General features: G+C 43.6%; 1 protein-coding gene across 5 annotated transcripts in view; it reads left to right on the plus strand.

Annotated features, from left to right (window-relative positions):
• LOC102394710 (activity dependent neuroprotector homeobox) overlaps window positions 1-15,330 on the plus strand; it is a 35,252-nt gene extending 19,922 nt beyond the window's left edge. For all 5 annotated transcript variants that reach the window (XM_025263284.2, XM_044927531.1, XM_025263282.2 and 2 more), the window contains 3 exons: window positions 5,792-5,904; window positions 7,697-7,789; window positions 10,914-15,330. In XM_025263284.2, the coding sequence (XP_025119069.1) occupies window positions 5,797-5,904; window positions 7,697-7,789; window positions 10,914-14,021 (3,309 nt within the window). In that variant the 5' untranslated portion in view covers window positions 5,792-5,796 and the 3' untranslated portion in view covers window positions 14,022-15,330. The remainder of the gene's footprint in view (window positions 1-5,791; window positions 5,905-7,696; window positions 7,790-10,913) is intronic.
• Window positions 15,331-23,759: the final 8,429 nt, after the last annotated feature.

Consider the following 23,759-nt stretch of genomic DNA (forward strand, 5'->3'; position numbering starts at 1 on the left):
AATGACAGACTTGGAGAACTTTTCCTTCTTCCTCTATCAACCTGAGCCCCTCTCTCCACTTTTTATCCTTTTCATATTTCAAGTAAGATTTCTTTTTTTTGTTTTTAATTTATTATTTATTTGGTGCCCTGGATCTTGGTTGCAGCACACAGAATCTTTGATCTTAGTTGTGGCATGTGGGATCTAGTTCCCTGACCAGGAATCGAACCCAGGCTCTCCGCGTTGGGAGTGAGGAGTCTTAGCCACTGGACCACCAGGGAAGTCCCCAAGTAAGATTTCTTTAAAAACAAGGATTTCACCTCTTTAAGGTCAGGTGGGGGCAGTGGAAACCACTGGTTTAGACTAAGCAACTTAAGTTCAGGTTTTACCAAAAACTTGGTGTGGTCTGCCTCTCAATACAGTGTTAGAAATGTTTTTTTCCATGAAAAATGTAGATTTGCATTCACTAGTATAACTGATACAGTACTTGTCATTCTAGTGTATGTTCAGATTTCACTTCCCACATAAAGTATCAGAGTTACGCCTGCAGGTGCTAGAGACCAGGACACACTACTGTACTTCCTTCTGTATTTTCTGGCCTGTTAAATTAGCACCATATATTTTTATTAGCAACTTGAAACATGTAAGAATGCACATAAAAATATGAAGAATTTGTATACTGGAAAATGCTGTACTAGATCCATACTTGCAGTTATTTAAAATATAATCTGTAGAAGTTTGATTTGGAGGTTGTTTTTTTTTTTCTTTCCTGACTCAAGTATGTATGGCTAGTCAAAGGTTTCGGAGAAGGCAATGGCACCCCACTACAGTACTCTTGCCTGGAAGATCCCATGGAAGGACGAGCCTGGTGGGCTGCAGTCCATGAGGTCGCTAAGAGTTGGACACGACTGAGCGACTTCACTTTCACTTTTCACTTTCATGCATTGGAGAAGGAAATGGCAACCCGCTCCAGTGTTCTTGCCTGGAGAATCCCAGGGACGAGGGAGCCTGGTGGGCTGCCGTCTATGGGGTTGCACAGAGTCAGACACGACTGAAGCGACTTAGCAGCAGCAGCAGACAAAGGTTTAAATTGGGTTTCATGGGGGTTCTTTTTGTTTTGTTTTTACTTTGATGGTGCGATTATAAATGCTTTTCTTCTAAAAACAGGGACAAAATGATGCTGTCCTTGATACGGTGTCTTTGCTGAGGGACTGCGGTGTACAGACAAGCCCTGCTGTCTGTTGGTCCTACACGTCTTGCCTTCAGCCTCCTGAACCAGCACTGTCGTCTGTTGGGCTCCTCTCCGTGTTCTTGGCCCAGATGAGCCTGAGTGCAGCCCCGGACAAGGTTTAAGCCTCCTGGCAGAGCTCGTTTCTGAAACGATGGTTATTGTGTTTGTCATTTAATGACCTCTTTGCCTAAATAAAGTTCACAGTCATTGATGTGTCATGATCCTTCTGTCAAGATTTGACCTGTAGATACTTTGTCGTGAGGCAGGCTCTTTCTGCTTTTATTTACCTCTTTGTAGTTGGTGTGAGGGAGTATTTTTGCTTTTGAGATAAGAGGTTCATGCATCTGAACAGTCTTATGTATAGTTATAATTCATATGGTTTTAAATCATCTGTACCCTACGGCCTCAGATCACATATTTTCATTTCAATCATCTGACTCTTGCTTTCTGAGGAAGGAATTACTTTCTGAGAGGGAATATGGCCGGGATTATTAGTAAAACTTTAGTGTTTTGGCCCTAAGTAGGTGTGGGTATATTTTGCAGAGATTGATAAGAAGGAATATGGCTGAAATATTCAATAGTGAATTTAAATCATTCTCAAAAATTGAAGATTTAAGTGTAGTTCATCAGATGGCATATGCTTAACCAAAATTCACTTCAGTTAATAAAAGACTTAGTAATGTTAACTCCATTATTAATGAGTTTGAGCTTTTCCCAAAATCTTTAGAATTTACCAGGTGTTTTACTCTTCCCATAAAGTGTTTTTGTTTTTACTTAATGAAACCAGGGGCCGATGCCTCTTTCAGAATAATTGTATCTTCCTGACAAATCCCTATTCTTCCTACTACTCCCAATTCATGAATGTAATTATTTTGCATAGAATTCCCAATCTTCCCTCTTACTTACTCACTTCCTCTTCTGTTTCCCACTACCAAAACTTTTGGTTGCAAGCACCATGAACTAAAACTTAAGCAAAAGTGATCATGTGCTTGTACTTGTTTATGAAAAGTTTGGGGGAGGAATGGTGAAATCAAGAGGACTGTCTTTCGGGCACAGCTGGATTGAGAATCTAGCAGCAGGAGAGTTTTCTGTTCTGTGCTTTTCTCATGCTCACTGTTAGCCCTGTTTGGGGCACATGTCAAAGTCTGTACTTAATCAGAGTCTTCAGAGAGAGAACACTAATTGGTTAACCAGAATCATATACTCTATGCTCTGACGGTTCCAAGAGGAAGCTGGACAGGGAGGGGAACGAGTGTCTCCTTTACTCCAGTGACCCAGTGCCTACTGTATACCCCAGAAGCAAGATGGGCTGTTGAAGGGGAAGAACTGTATCCTGTTCAGTTCTCTATATTTAGCACATTAATGGATAAAGTGCTCCAAATGATTGATGAACAGATGAACAGTGGTTTCATTCTGTTAAATTGGATATTTTCCCCTTTTTTATGCTGTGAGCCCAGAAGTGTATGGTTTGGCTAAAGGAAGCTTTCCTTAGTATTCGGATAGTGGTGCTGACCTGCTGAAAGTGTCCATTCTGATAGCCAAGGAGGCTCATGAGAATGGTTAGCCACTTGGGGGCAAATCTGGAGAGCACGCCCATCCCTCTGTACTCCTTTCAGTGCCCACCTCTAGACAGTTGGATGTTATCGTAAGACACCTTCCTCCCTAAGAGCAATGATGGTGAATATTTTCAGCTCTATTCAGAAGTGAGGAGTTCCCCTTAACCTCAGGCAGTCCACTGCCTATTTACTCTGTCCTTCTCCCTTCCCAGTTAAGAACAGAATAAATAGGAAGCTGTGGGCCCTTTGATTCAGTTTCTGATTCAAAAGGCTTTTAAGGGGTGAAGCAGAGGCCAGTGTCTTTTAAATGTTTTTAAACAAGAATCAAATAGATAACATCAATGAACCCCAAAGGAAGCTGTTGATTTGAAGTTGTTTCTTAACAGCAAGCATTGAGCTGGGAAAAAAATAAAAACATAGGGCCCTTGAGTTCTTTCTCTAATCACCCATAATAATTCTAACATTAGCTGATAGTGGTTGTTGGAGACTTTCTTTCAAGGAATCTTTGGCTTGTTGTCGGCATAGAAAAACTGAAGAAATACACACAGGAAATGGAAGATAGGAGTAGGAGGGAGCCTTCCTTACTCATTGTATTTCTATACCATGTACCTGCTTTATATCTGAGAAGTGTTTTATTCAGTAAGTGAAAAGCTAGAGGAAGTTTTAATTGTTTTTGAGGGTGCTAACACATATGAATGTGTTATTCTAGCTCCAGATGGACAAAATTTTGGAGATGGTCTCCGTGAAGGGTACCTTCATCCAGGAAAAGGGGCAGATGATAGAATTCCCAAGATGATCAGAAATGTCAGAAATCTGCTTATGAAGACAGTTACCATCTTAACCGAGGAGATTTTTCATCTTTCAGTGTAAACTTGAACTTGGATTCCTCCTAGCTAATTGTAGAATAAGCATTTTCTGTACAGCATTTTCCAGTAAGCAGTGTCATTATTTATAAGACTGTTTCATTCAACTCAAGTAAACTGAAGAAATTTACTTTATGGCTGAAATAATCATCTTTTATATGTAAGATTTTGTAGCTAAGCTCCCTTATGAGCATATTCTAACTTTTTCACAGCTCTAGGTAGATAACATTGGGTACCATGGAGCAATGAGGTGTGCCTCACTTGGAAATCTTACACCAACTTTGTTAGCTGTTGTGGGGCGGGCACTTAGAACACTGGTGTTCTCCGTAGGAAATGGGGTTTTCTTTCATCCTGAGCTGCAGTTTGACTCCCCAGGATGTTTTCTGTATGTGGTGACATTTCCAATCTTTCTGTATTTGTTTTACTAAGATGTTGAGCTGCTTTTCCAGGAGGCAGGGAAAACCAGAAAGGGCTGTCTTTGGGTCACATCTCTGCTCTGAAGTGGAATGGGATTAACATGGAAGTTCCAAAAGAATTGGATTTGGGCCCATGGAGAGTTTATGAAATGAATGGAGAAACAAGATGTCTCTTCTCAGAATTCATTGTGATGCTTGGTCTCCTCAGAACTCGCCTAGAGCACCTCCTTTATTTCTGAAACGCTTCTGTCAGGTGGTTCTCTCTAAACGACCTCGTTTGTGGGAACCTATTTTTTTTTCTTTTTAATCAGTTTATTAAGCAACAGATTTTTTGAATCAAAAAGATAGTTCAAAACAATTTAGCGATAAAATTTCCATAAGGGATAGTGAATTTGGCCTTTAATGCAAATCAGTTTGCACCAGAACTGACTTCCCGGTCTGTTGGCTAAAATACTGGGCAGAATGAGATGGCAGAGTGTGCAGAGGACGCCAAAACCGTGCTTTATGACTAACTAGGGTTCCATCGTGAGGACGTTTGTCTCAGTGAGCTGCATGCTGCTTTTGGCCTCAGGTATACCAAGTTCTGGTAATGTATCCAGATTTAGGATTTCTGGAAGTTGCTGGGGGTTTTGGTAAGATTCATTTTCCCCCTCATTTTTCATAGTTAATATTGATTTCTAGAATAGTAAGTGCAGTAACTTATCTTACCACAGTTGAATTAGTTGACTTTATGATCATGGTTTACAAATGGTAGTGGTATAACAGAGTGACAGCCTTTATTAATTAGAAAGCCAGATTTGCATGTACTGAATTTTAAATCCTGATGTATCGGCTTTTGTTTCTGCCTGGTTTTGGTCTTTAGAGTTACTTTATAGCCTATAAATTTAATTTAAATTATTAAGTCAATGATAAATTTTTACCCTGCTGTGTAGGGAACATTCATGGTCACTTTGCAAGCCATACAAATTATCAGTTGCCCAAGTTTTGTTTTATTTTCTTAACCATTGTTTTTAAGGAACTTGGAAAAGTGGATCTAAATTTCTGCTTTTATGTATTGGGTCATTTAAATAATTTTTCAGTTCCCTCATATACACAGAAGCTTTTCCTTTCTCAAAAGGCTTCCCTGATTCTGTCGGTTAACCGTTTGCTCTGACGCCTAGTGCTGGCTTTCCCCGACTCCGCACTGACTCCGCGGCACGAGAGCGCCTTTGTCCAGGAGTGGTGCTGACTGTGGGGCGGGATACACGGCCATCTGTGTCTCGTTTGGGTAGTGTGCAGAGACTCCCAGTCCCATCACAGTCTGCAGGATAGTTCCCAGGCAACACAAACTTACTTTCTCTGGCGCTCAAGATTATGTGGTAATGACACTGAAATAGTGAACATTTTTCTGTTTTCAGAGGTTCAACATCACAAGGAGAAAAACATTCACATTTGATTTTAAAGTAATCGGTTGGGATATAATCCTAATTCTCAACTTTAAATATTTCATCCCAAACTAGTTTTTTAAAGGTTTGATCAGAACTCTGCCGCACTGGATTCATGTCATCTGCAGCATAAAGTGTCCTGTTAGAGGTAGAGAAGGTCAGGCTGTGCTTCCTTTAAGGGTTCAGAACATACTGGATAAGGATATCTACTCACCTTTTTTTGTCATACTGGGCCAGGGTTTGTGATCCTACCATCAGTGGAATTAGTAAATATTGCAAGTTGCTCGTGTTTTGACTTGACTTAAATTTTTTTTTCCAATAGAAACTATGTTCCAACTTCCTGTCAACAATCTTGGCAGTTTAAGAAAAGCCCGGAAAACTGTGAAAAAAATACTTAGTGACATTGGGTTGGAATACTGTAAAGAACACATAGAAGTAAGTAGCATGCCGTTTTCTAATTTTCACACGACTCAGCTTCTGCTCCCTTACTTTGTGTCGGTGGCCAGGATCGTTCATTTTTAGGTGTGATTCTGAAGTTTAACTGCAGCATTAGCTTTGCTAGAACTTTCTCAATTAGCCTAACTTGTTCCCTTGTCCCTAAAGTGGGCTTTTTCATCTTTGCGTCCTGAAGCAAAAGCAGTTACCACTGAGAACGTGCCATGTCGGACGTTTTCTACTAGGTGCTTTAAAATGGTCTCTAAATTCAAATCCTTTAAAACAGCCCCTAGGGGGATATAGGAATTCTTCTCTCAAATACGCATGTGAAGAACCAGTGAAGGACTAGGTCCACCTCACAGCTGAGCATGTGGCAGGTCTGTCTGTGAGACTCCAGAGCCTGTTCTCATTCTGATGTGCCTGAATGTTTTGGTTGGCCTTCTGATTGTTGAGGCGCAGTAGTTGGGGTGCTTGTTGTCTCTTTCCTTGGGATTTGAGCGTTTGTTGGCCCTTTTGACCCATCATAGACTATTGTCTTTCCCTCGGTAACAGTTTGGACTTTACAAACTGTTTTTCTCGCCTTTTATTCTGTGAGCTTTCTACCAGCCCTGTGGGATAACCAGTGCAGCGCTCTCCTCTTCTAGATCTCATTACTCTGATCTTGTGGTTAGTGGATCAGAAACCTCTGATTGGAAAGAAATATTTAAAGCTGTTTTTCCCACTAGCCTTTTATGTTCCAGCTGGCCAGGGACTGTAACTACCTTGCCCATCTGTGTCTCCTCAGCACCTAGCACAGTGCTGGGCGCGCAACAGGCACTTGGTAAATGTTTGGAAGAAATTGAAAGTGAAAAAGCAATTTCCTTCATGCAACAGGTTTTCTTTTCCTGGTTCCCTTACCTACTCTAGGGGCATATCATGAAGACTAAAGCTTCTCAGAATTGGATTTCTCTAGCTATGTCATCCCCAGTGTGGAAGTTCACTCCACACCCTCTCCAATACTTCAAGTACAGGTAGATCTACCTGATGAAATAGTCCATTTACTTCCCATGCAGTGGGGTAATCTTCACAAGAATAAATAGTGCAAATATTAAAGGTTACTTTTCCTATCCTACATTTGGTTTGTTCATCCCTATTACACCCACTACATACTCTGGAATATATTTATGTATACTTGATATTCCACACTGAACTGTGAACCTTTTGGGAACAAGAGGAATTTTACCATAAAACTTAATATTCCTATCTCAAGCTTGGGGGGGTCAAATTTTTACACAAGAGTAATTTAACATAATATCACATGCTTTCTTTGAGTAGCTGTCCTCCTTTGGGGGTTCAGAAATCCTGAGTTTTCCTTCTAGTCCAATCCCACCCCACCCCCATCTCCATAGAACATTTTTCTTGCACGGAACCAGAATACCACATTTGTAGTGCTAAGACTGAGTGAATGTTGCTGTCTTACACTCTGGTCTAATACTACGGCTGATGAGTTACAACTCTTAAGAGGGGTGCTTTGGTATCAATACATGGCTTAATTTTTTACTTAATTAGAGCTTCCAGTGGTTTCTTTGGAAACCTGGTGACCCTGAGGGGAATGTTCAGTTGGTGCACCATGTTCACTGTAACATCCACGTGCCCTTTTGTTTTTCCTCAGAACCTTACGACTCCTCGTCTCATTCTGGGTGGGGTTGACTTTCCTGTTCATCTCCCCAGCCCTAGTAAGAGATAGGATTTATATGTCAAGTTGGGCTAGAATTAATACCATGTTTTTGAAACTTCTTTCACTGTTTTCTAGGACTTTAAACAGTTTGAACCTAATGACTTTTATTTGAAAAACACTACATGGGAGGATGTAGGACTGTGGGACCCCTCGCTTACGAAAAACCAGGTGAGTGGCGCAGGAGGCTTGCCCCAAAGCAGCGTTTCCCCTTTTCAGTTCTGGGCCTTTCATAGTGTTACATTATTTGTAGACAACCTAATGTGGAAAGTGTTAAAAATTTATTATTTCATATTTTCCTAAGAGATAGAGAAAAATAGGAAGAACTTTGGTCTAGTTTTTTTCATTGTCCTGAAACTATATGTAAGAAGAATAGCAAAGTTTGTTACTTAAAAGTTGTGATGCCCAATGTATACCAGAATTCCCCTCTCCTCCTCTCACCCTGCCAAAAGTATTCTGGTTCTTCTGATTCTAAAATGTTCCGTCCAGTGTTCAGTTTATCTAGGGTATCCATCATTTTTCTGTGTTGCAGTTCTTGTTTTTTCTATAAAGGGGAGGTCAGGACTCTTTATTCAATTTAGGTTTTCTTGCTCGTCTGTGTCGTCACCCAGCCTCTGTGGGGTAGTCTGAGCCAGCACTCGGGCTGTGGGACAGGTGGCTCTGTAGGGTGGTAGTGGTGGGCAGCTTAACTGTTACTGATTGGAATTAAAAACAGTATTAGGTGATCAAAGGCACCAGCGGTGCCAACAAATAACAATAGGTGATGTTACAACAAAAAATAGAGGGCCATGGGTGATACGTCTTTCCCACAGGGAGAAGTGATTATCAATTCAAACTGTACCATTATTTATTTCAGTGGTGATTGTAATTCTGGATTATTTATCTGTTCATCCGTTGGAACATACTTGGCAGGGAGTTAGTACTTTTAAACTCCACCTCAGAAATGTGAAGTCATCTGGTTCTTTTCTTATTAATAACCCAGGAAAGGGTATTAACCAGCAGCCTTAAAATAGGAAAGCCTTCCAGTAGGACACATCACTTAGTTAATTCAGTTTTACCAATACCAGAGAAGGAAAAGCACAGTACTTCATTTTGGTTGTAACCAGTGTCTGAAACAAGGTAGATTTTTTACAAGGAAAAAATGATCACCTCTCACCAAACTTGTGTTTCCCCTATCATGAAAGGACCAACTGCACAGATGTTAATGAACTGTTTCTGTAAGTTGCTCTTTGACACTAGTAAATTGTGCAGTGCTTGTTTTATTGGCTTTTTAATATCCTGCATTCCCCACATTCTGTAGGAATTTTTACTTAATTTCTTAATTTGAATCAGAGCAGCTGTCACTTCATTACTTCTTTTGAAACTGCTCTTGCTTGAGAAGAAGGAACAGCATGGCTTGCAGAAGAAAGCTGACGTTTCAGATCCGTGGGGTTTTGATCTCAGTGAAATCCGAATACTACACTCTGCTTAGATCAGAGGGGGGAAATGTTTGAAATTTTTGAAAATGTGCCCTTTTTTTTCTATGAAAATTTTTCCATGATGGAAAGGATCAAAGGTGTGTCTTTATGTTGTATGGCCTAATTGCACTAGAATACTTTGGGGCCTGAGTTTTAGTGTATAGTGAGTCTGGAACCTTCAGCAACTTACCAGCTGTACTTACAGAGTAATTGTAGTGATTCGCCTCTTTGTCCTTCCTAACTATAAAATGTTTATCTTGAAGCCATTTGTCTTTGGGTTTCTCTAAACCAGTGAGCCGATGTGACTGAATGTGACTGTTCTTTTCTAAAAACACTGAGGAAAAATTCTGAATGGAGTTTTTATTTGTAACACCAAAATAAGTGTTTATTAGTTTTCAACAGCGTTTTCATTTGGGTTTATATTAGGTTGGTACAAAAGTAATTGCGGTTTTTCTATTTTGAAATTTACCTTTGCTGTTGGAATACACTTAAATAAATGTAGTTATGTTATACATTTTAACACACGTGTCTCACTTTATGTTTTTTTGTGAATGACTTATTACTTGCTGTTTATATTTATTTTAGACTATGGAAAGGATGTTAGACAAAAAGCAAATTCAAGTGATTTTCTTATTCGTGTTCAAAATGGGTTGTAAAGCAGCGGAGTCAACTAGCAGCACAGTGCATTTGGCCCCGGAGCTGCTAACGAGCGTACGTGCACTGGTGCTTCAAGAAGTTTTGCGAAAGAGACGAGAGCCTTGGAGGAACGTAGTGATCACTCATCGGAAGTTGACAGTGACTGGGTGAGAGCCATCATCGAAGCTGATCTTCTTACTGCATGAGAAGTTGCCAAAGAGCTGAACATTGCCCATTCTACAGTTGTTCACGATTTGAAGCAAATTGGAAAAGTGAAAAAACGCGATAAGTGGGTGTCTCATGATAAGCTAACCGAAAATCAAAAAGTCGTTTTGAAGTGTCTTCTCTTATTCTGCACAACAAGAAGGAACCATTTCTCTGTCGGATTGTGACGCAATAAGAAGCGGATTTTATATGACAAACGGTGACAACCAGCTCAGTGGTTGGACTGAGAGGAAGCTCCACAGCACTTCCCAAAGCCGTGCTGGCACCAAAGAAAGAACGTGGTCACAGTCTGGTGGTCTGCTGCCTGTCTGATCCACTGTAGCTTTCTGAATCCTGACGAAACCATTACAAGAAGTACGCTCAGCAAATCGATGAGACGCATCAAAACCTCGCCCGCCTGCAGCCGGCGCTGGTCAGCAGAAAGGGCCTGGTTCTTGGGCACAGCAGCACCCAGCACACGTGGCACAGCGGCGCTCACAGGCTGCACACGCCGGAAGGTCCGCCTCGGCCGCCATATCCACCTGGACTCTTGCCAGCCAACTGCCACTTCTTCAAGCATCTTGACAGCTTTTTGCAGGGAAAACGCTTCCACAGCCAGCAGGAGGCAGAAATGCTTTCCAAGAGTTTGTTGACTCCTGAAGCACAGATTTTCACCACGCTGCAGGAATAAACAAACTTATTTCTCATTGGCAAAAATGTGCTGATTGTCATGGTTCCTATTTTGATTTATAAAAATGTGTTTGAGCCTAGTTATAATGATTTAAAATTCAGTCCAAAACCGCAATTACCTTTGCACCAACCTAATGTTTTATAAATTATGCATTTTGCAAAAGGAAGTTTTACTCAGATCAATGCATTACAGTTTCAGTCCTAAAAATTGCATTGTCTCTTCAACACTATCTTGGGGAAAAAAATCTAGAACCTGTTAATGCTTATCTGAAGTGGCATTCTGATTCCAGTTTTTGTCTTTTCTTTAGGACTATCGGACAAAACCTTTTTGCTGCAGTGCTTGCCCATTTTCTTCAAAATTTTTCTCTGCCTACAAAAGTCATTTCCGGAATGTCCATAGTGAAGACTTTGAAAATAGGATTCTCCTTAATTGCCCCTACTGTACGTTCAATGCAGACAAAAAGACTTTGGAAACACACATTAAAATATTTCATGCTCCAAACGCCAGCGCACCAAGTAGCAGCCTCAGCACTTTCAAAGATAAAAGCAAAAGTGACGGCCTTAAACCTAAGCAGGCTGACAGTGTAGAGCAAGCCGTTTATTACTGTAAGAAGTGCACTTACCGAGATCCTCTTTATGAAATAGTTAGGAAGCACATTTACAGGGAACATTTTCAGCATGTGGCAGCACCTTACATAGCAAAGGCAGGAGAAAAATCACTCAATGGTGCAGTCCCCTTAGGCACAAATGCCCGGGAGGAAAGTAGTATTCACTGCAAGCGATGCCTTTTTATGCCAAAGTCTTACGAAGCTTTGGTACAACATGTCATTGAAGACCATGAACGCATAGGCTATCAGGTCACTGCCATGATTGGTCACACAAATGTGGTGGTTCCCCGATCCAAACCCCTGATGCTAATTGCTCCCAAACCTCAAGAGAAGAAGGGCATGGGACTCCAGTCAAGAATTGGTTCCCTCGCTTCTGGAAACGTACGGTCTTTGCCATCACAGCAGATGGTGAATCGACTCTCAATACCAAAGCCTAACTTAAATTCCACAGGTGTCAACATGATGTCCAATGTTCACCTGCAGCAGAACAACTATGGAGTCAAATCTGTAGGCCAGGGCTATGGCGTTGGTCAGTCAATGAGACTGGGGCTAGGTGGCAACGCACCGGTTTCCATCCCTCAACAGTCTCAGTCTGTGAAGCAGTTACTTCCAAGTGGAAATGGAAGATCTTACGGTCTTGGGTCAGAGCAGAGGACCCAGGCGCCAGCAAGATACTCACTGCAGTCTCCGAATGCCCCATCTCTCTCTTCAGGCCAGCTAAAGTCTCCATCCCTCTCTCAGTCACAGGCATCCAGAGTATTAGGTCAGTCCAGCTCCAAGCCAACTGCCGCTGCCACTGGCCCTCCACCACCCAATACTTCCTCAACTCAGAAGTGGAAAATATGTACCATCTGTAATGAGCTGTTTCCTGAAAATGTATATAGCGTGCACTTCGAAAAAGAACATAAAGCTGAGAAAGTCCCAGCAGTAGCCAACTACATTATGAAAATACACAATTTCACTAGCAAATGCCTTTACTGTAATCGCTATTTGCCCACAGACACTCTGCTCAACCATATGCTAATTCATGGTCTGTCATGTCCGTATTGCCGGTCAACCTTCAATGACGTGGAAAAGATGGCGGCTCACATGCGGATGGTTCACGTGGACGAAGAGATGGGACCTAAAACAGATTCTACTCTGAGTTTTGATTTGACATTGCAGCAGGGTAGTCACACTAACATCCATCTCCTTGTAACCACGTATAACCTGAGGGATGCTCCTGCTGAGTCTGTTGCTTACCATGCCCAAAATAACCCACCCATCCCTCCAAAGCCACAGCCAAAAGTTCAGGAAAAGGCAGATATTCCTGTTAAAAGCTCACCTCAAGCTGCAGTGCCCTATAAAAAAGATGTCGGGAAAACCCTCTGCCCTCTTTGCTTTTCAATCCTGAAAGGACCCATATCCGACGCACTTGCACATCACTTACGAGAGAGACACCAGGTGATTCAGACGGTTCACCCAGTGGAGAAAAAGCTCACCTACAAGTGCATCCACTGCCTTGGTGTGTATACCAGCAACATGACCGCCTCCACCATCACTCTGCATCTGGTTCACTGCAGGGGTGTGGGAAAGACCCAGAACGGCCAAGACAAGACAAATGCACCTTCGCGGCTTAACCAGTCCCCAGGCCTGGCACCTGTGAAGCGCACTTACGAGCAAATGGAGTTCCCCTTGCTGAAGAAGCGAAAGTTAGATGAAGATAGCGATTCACCCGGCTTCTTTGAAGAGAAGCCTGAGGAGCCTGTTGTTTTAGCTTTAGACCCTAAGGGTCATGAAGATGATTCCTATGAAGCCAGGAAAAGCTTCCTAACAAAATACTTCAACAAACAACCTTATCCCACCAGGAGAGAAATTGAGAAGCTGGCAGCAAGCTTATGGTTGTGGAAGAGTGACATTGCTTCCCATTTTAGTAACAAGAGGAAGAAGTGTGTCAGAGACTGTGAAAAGTACAAGCCTGGTGTGTTACTGGGCTTCAACATGAAAGAGCTAAACAAAGTTAAGCATGAGATGGATTTTGATGCTGAGTGGCTATTTGAAAATCACGATGAGAAGGATTCCAGAGTCAATGCTAGTAAAACAGCAGACAAAAAGCTCAATCTTGGGAAGGAAGATGACAGTTCCTCAGACAGTTTTGAAAATTTGGAGGAAGAATCCAATGGAAGTGATAGCCCTTTTGACCCTGTTTTTGAAGTTGAGCCTAAAATCCCTAATGATAACCCAGAGGAACACATACCGAAGGTAATTTCTGAAGATGCTTTAGAATCTGAGAAGCTAGACCAAAAAGAGGAGGATGGTTCAAAATATGAAACTATTCATTTGACTGAGGAGCCAACCAAACTAATGCATGATGCCTCTGATAGTGAGGTTGACCAAGATGATGTTGTTGAGTGGAAAGATGGTGCTTCTCCATCTGAGAGCGGCCCTGGTTCCCAACAGGTGTCAGACTTTGAGGACAACACGTGTGAGATGAAAGCAGGAACCTGGTCCGATGAGTCTTCCCAGAGTGAAGACGCGAGGAGCAGTAAGCCAGCTGCCAAAAAAAAGGCTACCGTGCAAGGAGACAGAGAGCAGTTGAAGTGGAAGAATAGTTCCTATGGAAAAGTTGAAGGGTTTTGGTCCAAGGACCAGTCACAGTGGAAGAACGCCACTGAAAACGATGAGCGCTTATCCACCCCACAGATCGAGTGGCAGAACAGCACAATTGACAGTGAGGATGGGGAGCAGTTTGACAGCATGGCTGACGGGGTGGCTGACCCGATGCACGGCAGCTTGACGGGGGTCAAACTGAGCAGCCAGCAGGCTTAAGGGCCGGCCTCTCGGGCATTGGTGACAAATGCTGCGGCCTGGAACTCTGTTCTCCTTTCAGTTACGACTGCAAAGCTGTGTTCTAACTGGTACTGCCTTTTGAGTGCCGGGTCATCAGGCGGTGGGGACATGTGGCCACTCCAATCCCAGTGGTTATTTCTAAGTCTGTGACACATGATTGGCTGATCTTGCTTTAGAACGCTCTGTGACAGACACAGTAACTAAATGTGAAAAACCAATAAGCTGGTGGCTCATGAACGCACGCGAGAAAAAGCAGAGGTTTGTTCTATCTGCCGTCTCAACATTTCTTTCCCTCTGTAAAACAGTGTCTGGTTGGACGTCCTGGAGAAGCGTCCTCCTGATCACAATGGTAGCGCAGGGCCAGCACACAAGCTGCCAGTCCAGTGTGCACAGGAGACTGCGGGGAATCAGTTTTTTCTCATGTATTCATTCTGAATAGTTGAAATGTATATTTGTACAGTCTTTTAGACCTATTCGAGTGAAGCTTATGATACTGTTACTGTGTACCCATCATAGACTCGTTTCTTTTTTAGTGTTGCCCTTGCTGTGTAATAAGCGCTGTATCTAGCTGACCTAGCAAAAGCCTGAAACTACGCTAGTGTGGACTTCGGGACAGACTTAGTTTTTGCACATAACCTTGTACAATCTCGCGACAGAGGCCAGCCACGTAAGATATATATCTGGACTCTCTTGTATTATAGAATTTTTCTTGTTCTGAATATCCTTGACATTACAGCTGACAAAAACAAAAACTGGTATTTCAGATGTTTTCTGAAATCTTTTAAGCTAAAAATCACATGCAAGAATTGACTTTGCAGCGACTAATTTTGACACCTTTTAGATCTGTATGGAAGTGTGTTGTGTTGAAGCAGCAGGCCAATGAGTGCTGCTTTTTGGATATTTAGTTTTATCTTTAGTTAAACACCACCCTGGTGTATTCATTTATACCATCTAATATATGACACACGGTTGTAGTATGTATAATTTTGTGATCTTTATTTCCCTTTGTATTCATTTTAAGCATCTAAATAAATTGCTGTATTGTGCTTAATGTAGATACTTACTCGCGTTATTACACCTCCAGTCCTCTGTGTCCGTCACGTCTTGTACCAGTTGATGCTACGGCTTCCTCATCAGAGAAGGAGGCACAGCCACTGAGGAAGCTTGTGGAAGACCAGGAATGGCATAAAGAACGCTTTCTCTCAAGGCTCTTGTTACAGATTCTTTGGTTCGGTTTGGCTTTTGTCTGTTACCTTTTTAATCACTAAAATAAACATCCTTGAATTTTTTCAGGTCCCCTGTTGTTAAGGATCAGAACCTGCTTAGATATGTAAATGTCTCAGTGATAAAGGATGTAAACATAAATAAGCATTGATTTGCAAGCAGAATCTTAATACCCTGGTGTTCTTTCTTCTAAATGAAGTCCATATTAGTTTTCACCTCATAATGGGAACAGTTGTACTAACCAGGCAACTACTCTCTTTTAACTCTGGATCATCTTGCTATTAAGAGAAAAGCTTTTTTTTTTTTTTTTTTTTTTTTTAAGAGAAAGGCTTTGGAGAGCACACGTTCTGGGGGCTATCAAGATGCAGGAGCTGGTAGGGCGCGAGCGACCCCGTACCAAAGAACAGGGAGTTAGGAGGTGGCAGAAGTGGTCCAGTGTGTTTGGTGGTGGTAACGTGACGGGATGGATGCTCTTTTAGTCCATGCGGAGGCTGGTCAGTCACCTTTCAGGGACGTTGGCCTAAAGAGTTCTGAAGTGGGCTAGTTTCCATGATTTCTAAGACTCCAGAAAGTTCAGCTTAATGCTTTTGTTACCTGAGAGCAAAAGTTTGACTAGCCTCCCCCCAAAATGTAAAGCCGTGCCTCTCAGAACAATACAGGAGAAAGCACAAGAATGGACTAGAACCTTTAGGGTGTTTGGAGCTGGCATGGAGCTTTTTTTTTTTTTTTAGCTATTTTAAACTGTCACACAGATAGATTATAAATTCTGTGGACATCCAAGATGCTGCAGATGACCTAATCAGAAAAGGTGGCATTGAGAACATGTCTTACCTGCATTTAAGCCATCTCACATTTGCTTTGAAATTACTCTGCCTAATAGGAAGAATTTAGCCTGATCTTGTGAGTCCTACATGAAATACTAGTGAGACTTGTGCAGTATAGGGGTTGAGGGTGGGGAGGTGCGCTCCGGGCTGGACATTTGAGCAGAGAGATGAGGACGCTTCTGTGCTGCGGTGGTGTAAGTGGGCCTTGTCAGCATGGGGAAAAGAGTTTAGCCACCTAAGGACTGGAAATAAAGATTCCCCAGTAAGAACTGTTGGAGAAGTCCTCAAAGTGTCTCAATAAAAGCCATTTTAAAACAATGCTGTTGCTACTGTTTGCTTTTGGAATAATCTGGAAAGAAAAGCTGGCTTTCTGCCATCTTCTAATTAGAGAAGATCTATAACTGTAGACTGAATAATCCTGTAGATTTTCTTTTGAACAAGGAAAAACAAAATTCCAGAGCACTTTTTGCCCTCTGTGGCCAGAAGTTCCAGACTCAAACTGAGTAAGCACTGTGGTTTCTCTCCCGTTTGAGCACGTAGAAGCATTTTCTTGTCCCATCTTTGGTTCCTTACCATTCAGTAGTATGTGGGTCTTCAGCAAACAGCTCTTTGTTCCCTCTTAAATTCCAAGCAGAAAAGGAAATGCCCCTTCCTCCCCCTCCCAACCCCCATGGCTGTGTCTGTCTAGCCACTTGTAAAGATGCACACTTCTTCAGAAGGGAGCAAAAAGATTTGAAAATGATCTATATCAAAGACTGAGGACTGCCCCACCTGAAACACTTCTCTAGGGGCCATTCACCTTGCTTTTGCCAAATGAGTACCGCCGTAGGGTGTCTCCCTGCTCTGAGGACTAAATCTTGAGGTGGGGCTCCCAGATCATCTTGCCACTACAGCTTGAGAGCCACTTAGCCTGAGTGATGGATCTGATTTTTACCAAGAGGTTAGGTAGAGCATGCTGAATCTGGATTCCACAGAGCAGCTGGTCAGCCTTCTGCCCCTCCCTTAGGCAATGGTCTTTTCAACCCATGTGACACTTATTTCTAACCCACCCAGTAGCTTATTGGCCTGGCACCAGTTGCAGGCATGTTTCACCAAAGTGTCATGTAGGAACGTAACTCCTAAATGCCCAGAGGACCAAAAATAAAGGCAGGAGACTGCTCTCACCAAACTGAAATGCATTCCAACATACCAGTTATTAAAGGGCCGCCTTGACGTGATCTAGAAAAAGACTGAGATAAACCAGTCAGGCAAGTTAAAAGATAAAAAGGTGTTTTCTACCAACTGCTACTGGGTTAGCTCAAAAATGGATCAAAACTTTCACAAAAGGAAGATTATTTGGAAAAGTATTGGCAATTCTTTGCATCCTGCTACTTCCATCAACAAACTCTAAAAAAATTAATATTCACTAGAACTTGAATCCTAGAGGGATTACGACTTAGTGGAGTTGTATTTAAAAATGTGCATGTAAGGCATAGCTGCAGGTACCCTGAAAATCCTTGAGTCGTGTTTTCAAAGGGCTCCAGCTAAGAGGATACAGGAGGGACGGGCCCCAGTATTTCCAGGACACATGCTCTGCACCATGTAAATGAGGTGTTGCGGGTGTCTGTTTTTTTCAGCATATGTACAATGTGCATCTGTGATGCAAACCAACCCCCACACTCGCAGCAGGACACCATCAGTACTCCCTAGAAAGGCGTAAAGGCATTCAAACCTAAACTGGTTGTTGCAAAAATTTGGCTGTACCTTTAATTAATGTCTTCTTACTACCAAGTGAAACAAAATGGATATCCTGATAAGCAAATTGTTCACCTGGAAGCTGATAAAGCAAGAGGCGAGAAATAAAGACCTTTTCCAATGCACACACGTGACCTGTCGCCATCAGGCCTGAAGCAGAAGGCAGCAGCTGTGGAAGAGGGACAGCCATCTGGGAGTCAAAACTTTGAAGACCCCGCGTTGAGGATGGCAGGTGAAAAGATGCCTGCACGGCTGCATCTGCTGGGCTGGCTCTATTGGCTTCCCCCGGGGGAGAGGACTCCAGAGGCTTAAATACAGAGTCCTCCAAGGGGGGAACCTCCAGGCCAGGGGTGAGAGTCCACCTTTCCCAGGAGTTTGACACTGTTCATAAAATCGCCCCAAGCTCAGCACACATCCTGAGCACATATTGACTCAACAAGAACTCCAAACATCGCAGAAGTGTTTAGGACTAGTTGTAGGGCACTAGATGCCAAGATAATTTGAATCCTCAAAACAGTCCTGCCCCAATTCCCTAAATCCACCCCCACCCCCTCAAAAAAAGTCTTGTAAAAGGAGTGTTAATACCCAGGACATGATGCTTGAGCGAAGCCAATTTGTCCCAAGACTCCACCTGGCAGAGAGGAGATGCTTATTTGGACCCAGGCTATAGGAGTCCACAGCCCCTGGGTTTCCCAGCCACACCATTCAGCCCTGATTCTGGCTGAAGACTACCCTCTCGAGAAAGGCTTTCCCTGCTGTGAACGCAGAGACACATGAGCCCCGGGTTTTAAACCAACACCTACTTTCCCCAGCACAGTGTCTCCCAAACGACTCATTCACACTGCCATCTTCGTCATTTTTGCCACATCTGCCTAACAGCTGCTTTACATACTGAGTATGTTTCAACCCCCCTTTTTAGAAGGGAAAATTATTTTTGCAAGAAGAGTCCAGCCAGCGTGCTTGGCTATTAATGGTAGCAGCCCTAAAACACAAGGCAAAACGTTAAGACTGAAACTGTGCCACCTGCCATTGCTTGCCGAGGGCTGTGAGCCCGAGACTTGCTTTGTGGGTTAAAAAGGAAAATCAGAGGGATCCAGGGCAGACTAGCACCAAGATGAGACCTTTTCCTTGACCCAGGCAAGACGGGAAAAATTAGATATGTCTCTGTGGACTCGTGTTACCTAATGCATGCCAGATGGCACCAAACCCATTTGTCAACAGATGGCTCTGGTTCAGTGTTTCCCAGGGAAGTCTCTGCCCATCAGTGAGTACTCAACTCTTCTTACCTGGTTTTAGACTCCTTTTTATGACATAGGACTCTCATTGGCAGTAATGGGAACTCCAACTCAGATTGGGCTTTTCACAAAGGAAAACACAAGCAACCGTGGTGCCCAAGGAAGGCAGGCTGCTCAGCGATGCGGGCAGGGCCTCCGGGCCTCTTGTCTTCTGGTCCTGCCACCCGCACGGTCAGCTTCATTCTAAGCAGGCACCCTGGCGTTGCTGTTGCTTCCCATTCACCTGCCCTGAGAGAGGGCATCCCCTCCCTCGCTACTGAGCAAGGGTCCTGAACTTGGGGCCAATTGGACCATTCCAGAACCAGTTTCCATGCTGGTAGGCTTAAGATGGGCTTCCCTGGTGGCTCAGTGGTTTAAAAAAAAAAAAAAAAGCCTGCCAGTGCAGGAGACTTGGATTCAATCCATGGGAAGGAAAGAGCCCCTGGAAAAGGAAATGACCACCCACTCCAGTATTTCTGCCTGGGAAATCCCATAGCCAGAGGAGTCTGGCGGGCTGCAGTCCATGGGGTCACAAAAGAGTCAGGCACTGCTTAGTGACTGCTGCTGCTAAGTCGCTTCAGTCGTGTCCGACTCTGTGCGACCCCATAGACGGCAGCCCACCAGGCTCCCCTGTCCTTGGGATTCTCCAGGCAAGAACACGAGTGGGTTGCCATTTCCTTCTCCAATGCATGAAAGTGAAAAGTGAAACTGAAGTCGCTCAGTCGTGTCCAACTCTTCACAACCCCATGGACCGCAGCCTACCAGGCTCCTCTGTCCATGGGATCTTCCAGACAAGAGTACTGGAGTGGGGTGCCATTGCCTTCTCTGACTTAGTGACTAAACACCACCAAACAAGGCTTAGACCAGAACTACCTCGGTGACTCACTGTGAGCTAGGTTCACCTGGATGGGCTTAGATCAGGCAATACCCATCTCTGGAGCTGGGGTGGAATCAGTTCAACTCAAGCCAGAAACCAACTCAAACCCAATTCCACCCATTACACTCGGGAGGATGTGAAACGGATATTGAGGTCTCGACACTCTTCAAAGGAAACCTTGAGATTTTTCTTGACAGCTCTTCTTGGAAAACATGTCCCAGAATCGGCTGCGTCTCCAAATCACCTGGGGAGTTTTAACACTTAACAGATCCTGAGGACCCTCCCCCAGAGATTCTGATGCAGTTGGTCACAGGCTATGGCCCAGCTGACTCCAAAGGACAAGTAAGCCGGAGAACCACCATTCTTTTCTTTTTTATTCGGTCGTGCCTTCTGGCATGTGGGATCTTAGTCCCCGACCAGGAATCAAACTTGTGCCCCCCTGCAGTGGAAGTGCAAAATCCTAACCGCTGGACCACCAGGGAAGTTCCTTTTTTAAATTATTTAAAATTTTTCCCCACCATTCTAAAGACACGAGTGAATGATGCTACAGCATGAACCTTCCCCAGTTCATCTCTTTGCTACCAGGGGTCTCCTGGGTAAGACCACTGATTTTATTTCTCTCCATTCAACAAACATACCCTCGCCGGACCGCCTAAGAACCCCCGTCTCTACACCCAGGGGTGCAGTTGGTGTGTAGAAAACAGCACGTGTGCAACTGATGCCCTGATGTCGCCACGGTTCCCTGGGAGCCATGAGGAGACCGTGGGCATACACAGGGCACCCTTACTGCGGGAGCGGTCACCGCTGCAGCCACCCCAGCCCTGGTGCCCACAAGAAAAGCACAGACCTCATCATCCGGGGTGCTCCTCCAGGTCTTCTATGCCCGCTCGGGCACATCTCCCCCTGGAAGAGGCTTGCTGATGAAACACTGACCGTTAGCATGTATGATGGTGCTGCTCCCTGGATGACCCCATGAGGAAGTCCTTCTGGTTGAGGGGCCGACCTCCAGCAGTCAGGCTTGGCTTGACTTGGTGCCTTGAGGGAATCCTGCCATTCTCCTGACGGAGTACACATGCCCCCAGCAGCCATCTCTCTACCTCCTTCCTCAAACTCGGCATCATGGGCCGACAGCAAAGCACGGTCGTCAGGAGTCCCAGTAAAGAAAGCAGAAGCAAGGCTCCGGCCACCGGCCCTGCCCAGCTGCTTGCAAGGCTAAAATGCATCCAGATGGTGCTTCCTGATAAGATGAATTCTGACGCTTTTATGTCTACAGCAAACACACGGGGCTCAGAGAGGAAATTCTGTGGCAGCTGCTCAGTCGTAATCGCTTTGAATTCTTGTAAAACCCAAAGATGGCTGTGCTCCTGACCAGGACACAAAGCACAAAGTGGGATTTTATTTTAAGATGGAGAGGGAGATGCCCTGAGGCCTCCAGGTGCCTCGGTCAACAGGTTGTCTTGAAAGAACTGATAGTCCTGGAAACAGACCCCTCTGGGGGTGTCTGCCCTGCTTCTCACCTCTTCTCTGGAACTCCCCTTTTGACCCCAAGAAGGAGCGCTTTTATGATGAATGGACATTGAGTTTTGTCAAATGCTTTTTCATGCATCTATGGAGATGACCATAAACATCTATGTGAAGTTTTTTTTACTTTGTTAATCCAAGTGTGTTGCACTGATTGATTTTAAGGTGTTAAACCCACCTTGTATCCCTTGGAGATAGTCCACTTGGTCATGGTGTATAATCCTCTATGTTTCTGGATTCAGTCTGCTAATAATTTGTTGAGGACTTCTGCAAATGCAAATACCAGTGAGTCCAGGCATGTAAAGAAATTAGTGAGATAATTTGGATACAAGAGAAACATGGAGAGTGAGGCCCTTCTAAAGGGACTCAACTTTATTGTCCGGCAAGAATATGAACCCAATACTGCCATATTTTAGTTTCTGAGTAGAAGCTGGAAATCCAGTTCTTTATGAGAAATGTCCTGATTTTTAATTGCTAGCAACTTATTTTAATCAAATTTTTTGAATAGGGAAACATCAAAATATCAAAAAGTATAAAATAAAAATGGAAAGCCCACATCTCACCAAAAGCAGAATGTTCACCATTTTCAAATATTTGTTTATCCTCCCAGAGAACTTTAGCGCTTTCCTTTCTTACACAGATGATAGCATATCGTGTCCTCCTTCTTCCACTTTGGTTTTGGGGATTCTCCACACCAAATTGTAAAGAACTCCTAATCCAACTTGTACATCTTCACAGGATTCCCCCCACCCACGCATGTGTGGAGGTACTATAACTGAGCCAATCCCTAGTTGATGGACACTTAGATTCTGTCCCATCTCTTGCTATTTCAATGTGCAGTACATTGTGTGTGTGTGTATTGGGAGGCTAGATCTCTAGGGATGGAACTGGGTATGTACATTGTCTAAGGGCACATACATTTCTAACTTTGATAGGCACTGCCCATGGACCTCAATGAGAATCGTGTCCCACTACCAATGTATAAGAATGCACCTTTCTTCAAGATTTCACCAATAGTATCATCAAAAACATTTTACTTTTGCCAGCATGATAAATGAAAACTGAGTATTCAATATTCTTTCATACTTGCAGATTGAGATTCATATCTTTTCATATTTTGAAAATGCCTTTTGCATAGTCTTTTCTGTGAAACACATATTCATATTCTTTGCTATTTTGGGGGGTTTCTTTCCTCTTATTTATTTGTAGGAGATGTTTATATATTAGGGGGATTATCCCTTTGTAGTACAAGCTGCAAATATATTTTCCTAGTTTGTCATTTGGCTTTTGCATTTGGTTAGAATTCTGTTGTTTTGTTTTGATTTTTTTTGGGGGGGGGGGGTTGGATTTTCTGCTGTTTCTGCCATGCAGAAAATTTAAACTTTTTAAATCTCACAATTTTCTTTTATGGCTCCTGGATTCTTTTATGATTCTCCAATGTTTCTGCCTCCTTATTCTATAAATTCACTTTACACATTGAACTCCTCCTTAATCCATTTGGAATTTTGGAACTGTTCCTGGTGTACAGAGTGAGGTATGGAACTCACTTTATTTTTTCCAGATGGTAACCGCATTGTCTCAACATGAAAACAATTTTGAAACAGTTTAGGGCAAACCACACGGTTCTGCCAACCTGTGGGCCACCGTTCTGAAACCTCTTGCTCTGGACAGATGTGAAGTTCACATCCATGGGGAGCGTGGGAATGATCAAAGGACCTAGCTCTTCTGAAGACTCACAATGGCCTAGGTTCTGGCACCCCTGTCCGAAAACAGCCACCAACGAAAGAAAAAGACGAAGATCACCCTTTCCCTGGCTGCAAAGTGACCCTTGCTGGGGGCTTTGGGTTTGACCCTCCAAGGGGTTTGACCCTTGGTGGGTTTGACCCACCAGGGCTTTCGTCGACTTGCTAGGAGACATCCGACACTTGTTCTGAAGATGACGCCCATCAGGGTACCTGGCCCCAGGCCAGCACCTCAGCTGCTCAGAGGACCGAGGTCAGCGATTCCTAGCAGGCCCTGTGCCCTGGCTCGCCCTCCTGCTCCATGTCTCCAAGCATCCCTAAAATTTCATTGTTTGGCACTGCAACTCCAGGAAACTTGGGAAACCAATTCTAGCTCATGAGTCACTGTCTCCCCATAGATGCTGTCAAGGAAACTCACCCCTCCTCACTGCCCTGGGGGTGAGGGGGTGACCCCACAAAGAGTCCCCGGACAGCAGAGTCGGCTAGGCGGAGTAGGACTCTGCAGCTCTCACTCGCCATTG

This window comes from Bubalus bubalis, chromosome 14, assembly GCF_019923935.1.
Source record: "Bubalus bubalis isolate 160015118507 breed Murrah chromosome 14, NDDB_SH_1, whole genome shotgun sequence".
Taxonomy (NCBI): Eukaryota; Metazoa; Chordata; class Mammalia; order Artiodactyla; family Bovidae; genus Bubalus; species Bubalus bubalis.